The sequence below is a fragment of the Ornithorhynchus anatinus genome, chromosome X1 (assembly GCF_004115215.2).
Source record: "Ornithorhynchus anatinus isolate Pmale09 chromosome X1, mOrnAna1.pri.v4, whole genome shotgun sequence".
Taxonomy (NCBI): Eukaryota; Metazoa; Chordata; class Mammalia; order Monotremata; family Ornithorhynchidae; genus Ornithorhynchus; species Ornithorhynchus anatinus.
Genome location: NC_041749.1, coordinates 90,737,718 through 90,749,718, shown reverse-complemented (window position 1 = coordinate 90,749,718; position 12,001 = coordinate 90,737,718). Strand labels below are relative to the sequence as shown.

The following is a 12,001-nucleotide window of genomic DNA, read 5'->3' as shown; positions in this document are numbered from 1 at the left end:
ACAGATTAGGTTCAAGTGCCACTGAATCCAAATAAACTAACAATAAAGAGTCTGCTGTATTCTGCACCACACCATGCTTCTAGGTTATACTAGAAGGATTCATGATGACGAGAACAAGGGTGTTTTTTAGTGAACCTACAACTTTTTTTTTTTTTTAAACATTCAGGGGTCTCTTTCTTGCCTTGACCACTGTCTGGGATAGAAATAGATGGCAATTCATTTGATGATCAGTCTACAGAACTATCAGAGGGAAGATGTTTGAAAAAGGCTAGCTCTCTCTATATATAGCTGCCCTTCATATTTGAAGTTGACACCAGAAAGCTAATATTGATCCAGTGAAATAATAATTAATTTATAGCCAAACCGTTCCACCCAGAACTATGTTAATAGTTCTGCGGTGTTGGCTGAGCCAGATTCAGAAGTTGGAAATTAAGGTCTCCCCAAACCCCTGAAGTTATTTAGAGATTCTTGCCATTAAATATGAAAATGCAATTATGAGTGTCCTAAATTCTCTTGAGAAAGCCCAAATTTTAACGATCTTACAGTTCACGGCAATTCCCCCGCCTGGACAAGGCCGGTCACGGGTGGGGAGTACGACGACTGAATGAACAAGGGGGGGGGTGGGGGGGGAGGGGAAGCACGTAATGTAAAACTACGACAGAGGTGACATTTCACTTTCAGGCCTCGGTAATGTCTTGGTTAAAGTGCATTTGCAAAGTCCCCTGAACCGACGACAGCAAATCTGTGGAAAGGAGTCAGGATGGCTTCTGGAGAGTGGGTCTGTGCACTGGATCTATAAGGATAGTATTATATAGATATATTGCATATTATCAGATATATTATATATAGATATCGCATCTATATATAATAATAATTATATTGATATATTATGTTATTATTGGGAAGAGTGTTAGTTTGCTAAGTGCTTCCAACGTGTGGAGTGCCGGGATAATCCGATCACGCCCGATCCGGACCCCATAGTCTGAGGGGTAGGGCAAACGGGTACTTCACCCCCATTTTACGGGTGGCAAAACGGAGGCAGAGAGACATTAACGGGCCACTCCGGGTCCCGGTACAGGCAGATGGTGGAACTGGGACAAGAAGCCAGGACTCCCACCTCCCACCCTGGGTCACAGACCCGCGGAAAAAGCGATGCGCCGTTTGGGACTGGTGCCAGGAAAGCAGGGAGAACGGGGTTCCAATGGCCACTAAACTCCGGCTCGGAGCGGCAACCCGGGGCCCCCCGACATTCCCGCGCGGCGGGCGCCCTTCAGGGAAATTCCCGCCCGCCTCACGGCGCGCGAGCCTTACCATTTCTGCGCGCTCCCCAGGGAGCCGCCCGGGCGCGCGCACGCCAGTGACGGAGGCGCGCACGATTTTCCCTCGAATGGGTTCGGTTTAGTACGCGTGCGTCGCCCCCCTCCTCCCCCCCGCCCCCCCGCCCCCTCTACCTTCCCCTACTTCCCGGGGCCCCTCGTGTGACAGCGGCGGAGGCGCTCGGAGCGGTCACAGTTCGAGAGCGGAGCAGAGCAGAGGGGGAGGGACTCGGGAGCGGCGGCGGCGGCCCAGCGTGTGGAGAAGGCTTCGGGCCAGTGTGTGAGGGGAGTTCCGGCAGTCCCCGTCCGGGTGCCGGTCGGCTTCGGTCCCATCCCAGTCTCGAGATGAGCAATATCGAGATCCCGGTAGGGCTCACGGAGCTGCTGCAAGGCTACACGGTGGAGGTGCTGAGGAACCGGCCCCCGGACCTGGTGGAGTTCGCGGTGGAGTATTTCACCCGGCTCAAGGAGAACCGGGATCAGGAGTCGACCGGTGAAGCGCAGCCGAAAGTCGCAGCCCGCGGGGTCAACTTCGAAGGCGTGGAAGAGCCCATGCAGACCGAGTCCAACGGAGAGGAAGAGGACGACTCCGACTTTGAGCGTAAGCCAACGGATCCCCCCCAGCCCCACGGGGAGTGCCCCCCCGGGCCTCCCCGCCACGGGCTCCCTTGGCGGGAGGCGGGGAGCAAGAGCGGCGCCCAATGCCGGGGGGGGGGGTGGTGGGCGAAGGCGCCCGCCCGGGAGCCAAACCGCCGTCCTGTCGCCCCAAGGGTCCCGGCGGTTTCTCCCTCGGTCGGCGGTTGGGCAGCGCCCCCCCGGGGGGTGGGGGGAGAGAAGGCGGTTGGTGGGGGGCGGCAGGGGCCCTCGCCCGTTTGGCCCTCGCCCGGGCGCGCGGCCGGAAAGTGGCGACCCTCCTCGGGTCCCGGGCCGGCGGGAGGCAAGCGAGCCCTCTTTGCTCGCCGCGGGGAGCTTTGGACCTCTGCCACTTGTGGAGGAGCGCGGGAGGCGGGAGCCCGGGTGGCATCGGAAACTCAGAAGGGGGACCCAACCGAACATTTTGATTGCTTTTCTTTCCCGCCGTCGTCGCCCCGCAGAGGGGCGCCTAGTAATCTTTTAGTCTCCAAAGCAAGCAAAGGGGCAGCGGAACGAATGGTCGAAAGTGGTAGGCAAAAGCCGGCAGGCTGGTTTGCAATGAAAAGAAAAGGTACGTCGGCAAGGCGCGGGGAACCCCACCAAACCCAACCGAACACCTTGTCAGAAGAGCATTTCGAGGTCTGACTCGAAAGAGCCAAAAGGAGAGGGACGGCACTTGCAGCACATGCGGTGTCGGATTTTACACCCAAGTGACCGGAGCAGCGTAGGCATCAGAAGTGGGTTCGTTTGAAAGACGGCGCCGCGACTCCTTTCCCCCTGTTTGTGGGAAAAGGAGATGCGGAGCTATTCTTTCACCTTTTGAAATGCAAAACTTTTCCTTTTCCCCCGTCCCCCGCTCCTTCTTGGCCCCTTCTGGAAAAATTTTAAATGAAAAATGCCTAAACAGTCGACACAGTATTGCAGAAAGCAATATGAGAACTGGAACTTTTTCCTTGTCGATCAATAAAATTGCTTTAAAATAAAGACTTTTAATTTCTGGTTAGACCTTTGATGCGCATAGCGCTAGAAAGTGCACCAAATGAGAAATTTCTCCTTTTCTGACAGCATTCTGGTATACCTCACTCTCTAAATTACCCTTCGTTTTTGGTTCCAGAGTTGGGGCGACGCTGCGTTTGCATTTGAAATTTTGGTCCAGACCCCATTTGATAGCCTTAGACTTTCATGACGAGCATGACCTTTAAATCTGCTCACTTTTACTTCTTGTGTAGATAAAAGTTTTGTTTTTTTTCCTGCACTCTCTCCAATTAACACTACAAGAGTTGCTCAGTTGCATGCTAGGGAACGAAGGGGATTGATGCACCCAAATTTATTTGCATCCTGTAATCAAAACGCATTTCAGGTTCAGAGTTTTGGCGGGAGCGTAATACTGTATAGTATTTAAAACGCCAAAGCGAAAACCTTTGGAAGTAGCGTTTACCTTTGGCAGTGTATTTAATCACATTTGAACACATACTCCTATAATTCCTAATTCTTCAGGGAAAGACTAATGTGTTGCCATGCACACAACTGGTTGGTTTCCGCTGGGCTGATCGTGTTAATCTCCTGATGAATTTATTTTCATAGGATCTATCCTATGAAAAGAAATATGGACCTTTTAGATGGCGGAAGATGCTCTACTTAAGTTTTCACAGGGTTTTCTAACCCCAAGCCTGGAAATCAGGAATGTTCAAGTTGTAATTTGAACGCTGCCACTGACTTTGTGACCTTGGGCAAGTTGCTAAACCTGTTTTTGTTTCAGTTTCCTTACCTGCAAAATGGGAATCTACCCCACAGCCACACTAACAAGTATTTACTATTTATGGAATACTCGGAGACTTAGATGCTGTCTCTTCTCTGGTTTGCCCAAACCTTGGTTTTTGAAAACTATTATGTTCCTCTACCCTTGTTTTAATAAAAAGTCGGCTCCTAATTATTTCACACTGGGTTCCATGTTATTTGAATTAAAATACATCTTTTTGTTTGCCACCATTTTAAGTAACGCTGGTTTCTGGCTTATGGAATCATGTCGTTTAGCGTGGACGATGTTTAAGAAATGGACTGGGGAAAACACAGTTTCTAATCTTGTCATTGCTAGCCAAAACAGTCGAATCAGCAGGACCAGGGCATACTATATTAGAGTGTACTAATTTATAAACCCAAGAGGCTTTAAATACTAAGCCAGCATGTAATTAAAATTTTAACATATAATTGAGCTATTCCAAAAAATGTTAGATGATAAATAAGGAAAAGCAAAAAGTTTATAAATCCTTGTTTTATTTTCATCTAAAATAGCGTTTTTACTGTCAGAAAAACAGCCCACAAAGGTAAGTAGTCTTGAAAGGACAACCCATTTTGCGCTTGGGAACGACCGAAGGGTAAGCGTCTTCTATTCCATTGCAGTATTCATTCACTTCAGAAAGGTCTTCACAGAACTGCTTGAATTCAAACTTGGATCACTTATATCATTGCAATGAGAGCCCGGAACTTTTAGATCTACCCTGAGAGTTTTCTTAACTCTGCATAAGCACTTAAGAAAGCAATTGCTTCCCAAACTTTCCCCCCCCCCCCCACCACCCCCCAAAACCAGGAGCCTAGCTATTGCTGCTTGCTTCTCTATTCGGAACAGCTTCCCCGTAGTCTCCCCTGCCACGGTGGTGGAGAGGTGGAAGGTCTGCTGCCCAGGCGGAAACAGAACGTGAAAGGTGTTCATGCCTGGGAATCCTATATGCTGTATATTCAAACATGCCCAGGTGTGAGCCTGCCCCTGTGCCGTTAAATTCAGAATGGCAGCATCCAAGATTCTAGAGTAGCATCATCATCAATTGTATCTAATGAGCACTTATTCTGGGCAGAGCACTGTATTAAGCCCTTGGGAGAGTATGATACAGCAGAATTGGTAGACACGTTCCTTGCCCACGTCTTGTGAAAATATTTTGGACAAGAATAGAAGCCCCTCTAACTTCTGAGAGACCATCAGAAGAATTCAGACCAGGATTCTAGTAGTATGCCTTTTGAAAGGCCATAAAGCTCTCCTTGAACATGTTGAGAGGGAATTCACAGTTGCAGTATTTTACTTTAGATTGAATGGGATTCATAGGGAAAACTAAAAGATCCATTTCACAAAGCAGAAGTCCAGACTGGTAATTGCCTTAGACTCTCCCATAAACGGTAACAAGTATTTTACTACTGGGATGGACCTAATCCCAGGATAGGGTGGGGATCGGGTAGCAGCAGCACCCAGGGAAGCAGATGGAAAGAGAGCAAAGGAGAAGGTTGGAGATTTAAAAGTTTTTGGCTAGGTTGTCTCCACCCAGAAAGAAAGCAGAGGTATATTCCTCCCAGGAAACAGGCCCCTGAGTTGCTGGAAAATGTAGAGGAAGCCAGTCCCCTTTCCTTTGGAAAATATAGTGAGTCAATTGTATTTGAGTGCTTACTGTGTGCTGAGCACTGTACTAAGTGCTTGGGAGAGTACAGCATAAAAGACGCACTATATTGGGAAATATAGAGAAGCAACATGGCTTAGTGGAAAGAGCATGGGCTTGGGAGTCAGAGGTTGTGAGTTCTAATTCCAGCTCCACCACTTGTCAGCTGTGTGATGTTTGGCAAGTCACTTAACTTCTCTGTGCCCCGGTTACTTCATCTTTTAAATGGGGATTAATACTGTGAGTCCCACGTGGGACAACCTGATTACCTTGTATCTACCCCAGCATTTAGAAAGGTGCTTGGCACATAGTAAGTGCTTAAATATTATTATTATTATTATTATTATTAATAAATATGATGTGGGTAGGGAATGTGTCTACCAACTCTGTTGTACTTTTCCAAGCGTTTAATACAGTGCTCTGCACACAGTAAGCGCTCAATAAATACCATTGATAGTTCAAATTTGATTTTTCTGCAGTTCCTTTGCCCCACCTTCAGCCAGAAGTTTGATGGGCTGTTTTAAAAAACAACTCAGCCTGACACCTGGAGGCCTCACTGGGGATGTGTGCTGAGTGGGCAGCTCTGCATTAGAGCAACTGATTGAAGGACAGTGTATGCACTAATTTATGACACTATACTTTTATTTTTTTTTAAGTGCTTTCACATCAGCTTTATCATTTTTTTCTCATATCAGCCCTTTGAGGCAGGGAGAGCCAGTTATTGCTATTCCCCTATTTTGCAGATGAGGTAACTGAAGCACAGAGTAGTCAAGTAACTTACCCAAGGTCACCCAGCAGGCCAGTGGCAGAGCTGGGACTCCCGGCTCCCAAGCCCATGCTCTTTCCACTAGACCATACTGGCTCGGGGCATGGCCTAGTGCATGGGAGTCAGAAGGACCTGGGTTCTAATCCATGCTCTGCCACTTGTTGGCTGTGTTACCATGCACAAGTCATTTCACTCTCTGGACCTTAATTACTTCATCTGTGAAATGGGAATTCAGACTGTGAGCACCATGTGGGACATAGACTGTGTCCAACCTGATTAACTTGTATCTACCCCAACACTTAGTATAGTGCCTGGCACATTGTAAGCGCTTAACAGATACCATTAAAAAAAAAAAAAAAACCCAAACCAGCCACATGGTAACCCGGTTTGTGCCCCATTGATGAAAGGGCTGCTTTTCCTTTGACACAGTTTTTTTTGAAGTCTTATTTTTCACTCCACATGTTTTGATAATGTTGAGCAGACGGTAGACTTCAGTGCTAAATCTACTTATTCTGACCTCAGGTTTTTAGAGTCACCACACCCAGCTTAATTTTAGGATTGAGAATAATATTCTCATTCTAAATCTTGCTCTAGGTGGAAAAAATTGAAAAGTTTGAAAAATTGAAAGGTCGTGACCAGATTAAAGAGAGGAAAATAAAATTAGGTCTGTGGGTTTAGAATGTCAAGTCAGAAAGGGAATCCTGAAACATACAGTTGTAGAAATGGGGACCGGGGGATGAGGGGGGGCACTATATATATATATATATATATATATATACATAAATATATATATATATATAAAAAACTACCATAAAGTAGAGAGAGAGCTGGAAACTTGCTTCTTCTGTCTCAAAGAGGGGAGCTCTGTAGTTCTTGCTGACCTTGGCCACTGTCCCAGTTTTAGTCCAGTGAGATGCAAGGCTGAGGCTGTGGCAATTGACAACCTGGTAGTTGGCCAGGAGGGGGGAGGGTAAACAGCCTTCCTAGGTCCATTTTTCCAGCAACCCTGTTTATTTGAGAGGCAGAACTGCAGCTCGCAGGAGAAGGACTCATTAGGGCAGGGAAGGTATGCTTTGTGTGTGTGTGTGTGTGCGTGCATGCATGCATGTATGCATACATGCATCCACGCCCCCACCCCTTCAATCTCTTAGGCCTCTCAGCTAATAGCTGCTGTAACCATCTGGGAACCAGTCAAACTGCTCACAAATAGTGGCCAAGAGAGCAACAATTACTATTCTATATAGTGCTTAAAATACTACTTTGTGTTTGTAATTTTAAAATTAAGCAAACACTTGGAGGGGAGGGTTGGGAAAGAGTAGGAATAAAGCTTTATGGACCTAAAAAAAATCGTCATGTCGAAAGAATTCTGGAGTAAGTCTAAACAAAATGAATTTATACCCAGTGAAATTCTGAAGGACAATATAATTGTGGGCTGTGTCAAGAGATATTATCACCCATGATATTTATTGAGTGCTTACTATGTGCAGAACTCTGTACTAAGCATTTGGAAGAGTACAATACAAGAGAGCAGACACGTTCCTTGCCCACAGTGAGCTTACAGTCTAGAGGGGCTACTGTGTCCTGAAGGAGAAAAATTACGATTTTTTGCTGGGGTTTAGCACTATATTAGTACTAGTAATTTAGTATTAGTTGAGTGTCTACTGGGTACGGTGCACTGAACTAATCGCTTAGCAAAATAAAACAGTAGCAGGAGGCAGGTTCCCTGCCCATGAGGAGTATATACTATTTTGGTGAGATCTGTGCTAAAATCTTCCATTCAATTCTGGCAAGTTCATTATCCAAAAATTGTAGCGTAACTAGGCCAAAAGTACAGTGACCCACCATTACCTAACTTCTCAACTTCAGAATTCAGTTATTTGGCCTTATTTGGGCATATTGTCAAAATGAGTATTTAGAAAGTGTGGAATATGTGTTGTACTCTCCCAAGCACTTAGTGCAGTGCCCTGCACACAGTCAGGGCTCAATGAATATGATCAATCGAATAAGAACTGTTTTTTTTAAAGGGGTGGGTTGGAAGTGCACCTAATTTGCTAAATTCTGAACATCCAGCAGGGTAATTGCCATGCAGACCGAGAAGTGGTTTGAACAAGCCCTTCTGTTTTGGGAGTGAGGTAACCAGGTTCCATTTAGTGATGGGTGAGTGATACATTATGAGAAAAACACTGGCCAGTTTGCCCTGCTGGATAGGCTCAGGACAACACTTTTCAGTGTTAAAGATTGCTCAAATTCAGTTTACAGTCATCATCAAGCAACTGTGCCAAAGTGATTTTTGAGGCTGGAAGCTGCTTCTTGGCTCTGAGTCTCTACCCCAAATAGCCAGAGTGATTATTTAACTTGCACAGGCTTCTAAAACAAGTAACTTCAGGAGCTGAATAAATGCCGTTACCGTCAAGCATAATGCACTGTACTGAGCACTTGGGGAAAGTACAACAGAATCACAAGACATGTTGCCCGCCCACAAGGAGCTCACTCACCCGTGGGAGAGGCATATGTATACTGAGCACCCAAAATGTGTATATGTCTCATTTATTTTGACCACTTTAGTTGTAAATATTTTTGTATGTCTTCCCCGGTTGACTGTAAGCTCTTTGTGGACAGGGTGCATGTTGTTTCTTTATACTTGCCTAGCGCCTAGTACCTTAAGTAGGAGTTCAATAAATGCTATTACTACTAGGAAAATATTTTCCTGGGCAGGTCAGTATCAGTGATGGACGAGGAACTATCCCAACAATGTTCAGTTTCCTAGATTTCCAAATGCTGTGTTCTGGGCAGGATGAGTCTGAACAGGGCTTTCCTGGGGGTTGAGCAGTGATCTCATTGGCAGTGGTCTTGAGGGGTTTGGGCCAATTCTGGGGTTTGGTACTAGCCCCCTCCCCTTTTCTCCCTCTTTGCATTATTTCCCCATCCTCTCACAGGGCATTGCTGCTCTGCAGTTCCTGGATTCAGTTGGGGTCCAGAACCGCTCGAGCCAAGAGCAGCAACTGTAATAGAGTTGTTCTTTGGTTTGAAGATGACATTGCCGTTGGTGAGACATCATCCATTACCGTGTCTTTGAGAGACAATCTCTTGCATGCTTTATCCACGACCTGAATGCCTGATAGGTTTGTTGTGGCTCTCCAGTCTTCTATCCCCACTTCTGTGACCAAATTGCTTAGGAGAGGAGAAGGAAGAGAGGAGTACAGCCCTCTTTCCCACCGTTATCTCTATCCATCTCTTGTTTGGTTGTGGCTCCTGAAATCTCTGTTACGCTGTTTGCAGCTATCTTTAGCACCGGAACCACAAAAAATGTGGGAGGGCAAGTACATCTTTATCTACATTTGAGGAAATAAACACTAATGCTAATCCTAGTGACCTAGAAAGGCTTTTTTTAAAAAAGAGCTCCCAATCCTAAATGATTGGTCATATTCTGGGTGTGGTGTTTGATCATTTTCACACTTGAATATAATACACAATTGATTGAGTGAAAACTCGCTTTTACGGTATGGTAATTGGTTCTGCGACAGGGCTGAACTCCTTACCATCAGCTTTAAAGCATTCAATCACCTTGCCCCCTCCTACCTCACCTCGCTGCCCTCCTATTACAACCCAGCCCACACAATTCACTCCTCTAATACCAATCTACACACCGTACCTCGATCTCGTCTATCTTGCCGCCAACCTTTCGCCCACGTCCTGCCTCTGGGTTGGAACGTCCTCTTTGCATCCGACAGGCAATAACTCTCCCCACCTTCAAAGCCTTATTGAAGGCCATCTCCTCCAAGAGACCTTCCCTCACAAAACCCTCATTTCCTCTTTTCCCACTCCCTTTTGCATTGCCCTAATTTGCTCCCTTTATTCACTTCCCCCTCCTCCACCCTCAGCCCCACAGCACTTATGTACAATACTAATGTATTGTACTCTCTCAAGCACTTAGAACAGTGTTCTGCACCCAGTGAACGCTCAGTGAATACGATCGAATGATGTAGAGCTTAGCCTAATGACTAATACTACCATCCTCTCTGCCCCAGAAGTTGGCAGTTTTGTCTTCCACTCTTCTCTTTTAACTCTCACATTCAATCTAGTGTTCAATTTTGCCAGTTCTCCTAGATCTGCTCCTTTTTCTTCATGCAGATGGCTCCAACTTGGTCCAAACTCTTGTCATTGCATGACCGGACTACTGCATCGTTATCGGTCTCCCAGCCTCCAGCCTCTCTCTCCTTCAGCCTGTACTGCATGCGGCTGCCCAGATCACCTGCCTTCGATATTATTTAGCACACATTTCTCCCTTCTTTCACTTCCCGTACAACAAGCAGAAACTCTACTATTGGTTTCCAGGCTTTCCACCACCTATCTATCTCTTACGTAGTGGCCCTTTTTGCTCCTCCCAAGCTCACCTTCTAACTACACCTTGCTCTCGATTCTTCTTGAATCTCATGCTGATCCTCTGCTTAGTACTACCTTCCCATACCACAACTCTCCCCATCTTGGCTATCCTCTTGAAATTCCGCCTTCTCCAGGAAGCTTCCCCTGAGTGATTAATTCCCACCACCCCAAGTTCCATCCCTCTCAATAAGTCCCTTAGGTATTTCCACTCACCCTGAGCATTTATGTACCCAACAATTTATAGATTGGTGGTGTATCTTGGTCTATACACATCACTCATTCACTTCATATCTCACCTTACTATACTCTTGCTATTACCACTTGTCCATCTCTCTTCTGCTTCCATGATTAGTAAATGATTTGTGTCTTCCTGTGTCACCTATTAGATTTTTTTTAAGTTCTTTGGGGGCATGGAATGGCTTTCGCTTTTGTACTTTCCCAAGCACTTCGTATGGTGCTCTGCATGATAGATGTTCAATAGATCCCTTTGGTTCATTCATTCATTCAATCGTATTTGTTGAGCACTTACTGTGTGCAGAGCACTGTACTAATCGCTTGGAAAGTACAATTTGGCAACAGAGACAATCCCTATCCAACAGTGGGTTCACAGTCCAGAAGTGGGGAGACAGACAACAAAACAAAACAAGTAGACCCACGGGAAGGGCCCAGAGATGGAAGAGCAAAGCTTTTCCAAAACCTGGATCCCTGAGGAGAGAGCTACCCGCTGCCTGCAGAGGGGTTAATGACTCCAGATCTTTGTTTCTGGAATCTCATCTGGAGAAAACCAGTGCAAGACCAACCAGGGGAGTTGAGTGTATTTTATTTATTTTTTATTGCATTTGTTAAGCTCTATGTGCCAGGCACTGTACCAAGTGCTGGGGTAGATACAAGCTAATCAGGTTGGACACAGTCTGTGTCCCACATGGGGCTCACAGCCTTAATCCCCATTTTCCATATAAGGTAACTGAGGCACAGAGAAGTGAAGCGACTTGTCCAAGGACACATAGCAGACCAGTGGCGGAGTGGGGATTAGAACCCAGGTCCTTCATCTGCTTTAGAGAAGCAGCATGGCTTAATGGAAAGAGCATGGGCTTGGGAGTCAGAGGTCATAGGTTCTAATCCCGGATCTGCCACTTGTCAGCTGTGTGACTTTGGGCAAGTCGCTTAACTTCTCTGTGCCTCAGTTATCTCATCTGTAAAATGGAGATTAAGACTGTGAGCCCCACATGGGACAACGTGATTACCTTGTATCTACCCCAGTGCTTAGAACAGTGCTTGACATATAGTAAGCTCTAAACAAGTACCTTCATCATCATTATTATTATTATCCACTGGGCCACACTGCTTCGATTTCTGCTTTTGAAGTTTCTAGCCTCATAGCTCATCTGGGTTCTGTGGACAGTACCCCTTTCTCTTTTGTATCTGAAGGGGCCTATCAAATGTTTCTTCCATTTCTTTGTTCTGCATTGCATTCCTGCTTA

General features: G+C 46.1%; 1 protein-coding gene across 1 annotated transcript in view; it reads left to right on the top strand.

Annotated features, from left to right (window-relative positions):
- Positions 1 to 1,467: 1,467 nt before the first annotated feature.
- PRKAR2A (protein kinase cAMP-dependent type II regulatory subunit alpha) overlaps positions 1,468 to 12,001 on the top strand; it is a 149,491-nt gene continuing 138,957 nt past the window's right edge. Inside the window, exon 1 of the mRNA XM_029050513.2 lies at positions 1,468 to 1,917. Coding sequence (XP_028906346.1) covers positions 1,662 to 1,917 — 256 coding nt within the window. The 5' untranslated portion in view covers positions 1,468 to 1,661. The remainder of the gene's footprint in view (positions 1,918 to 12,001) is intronic.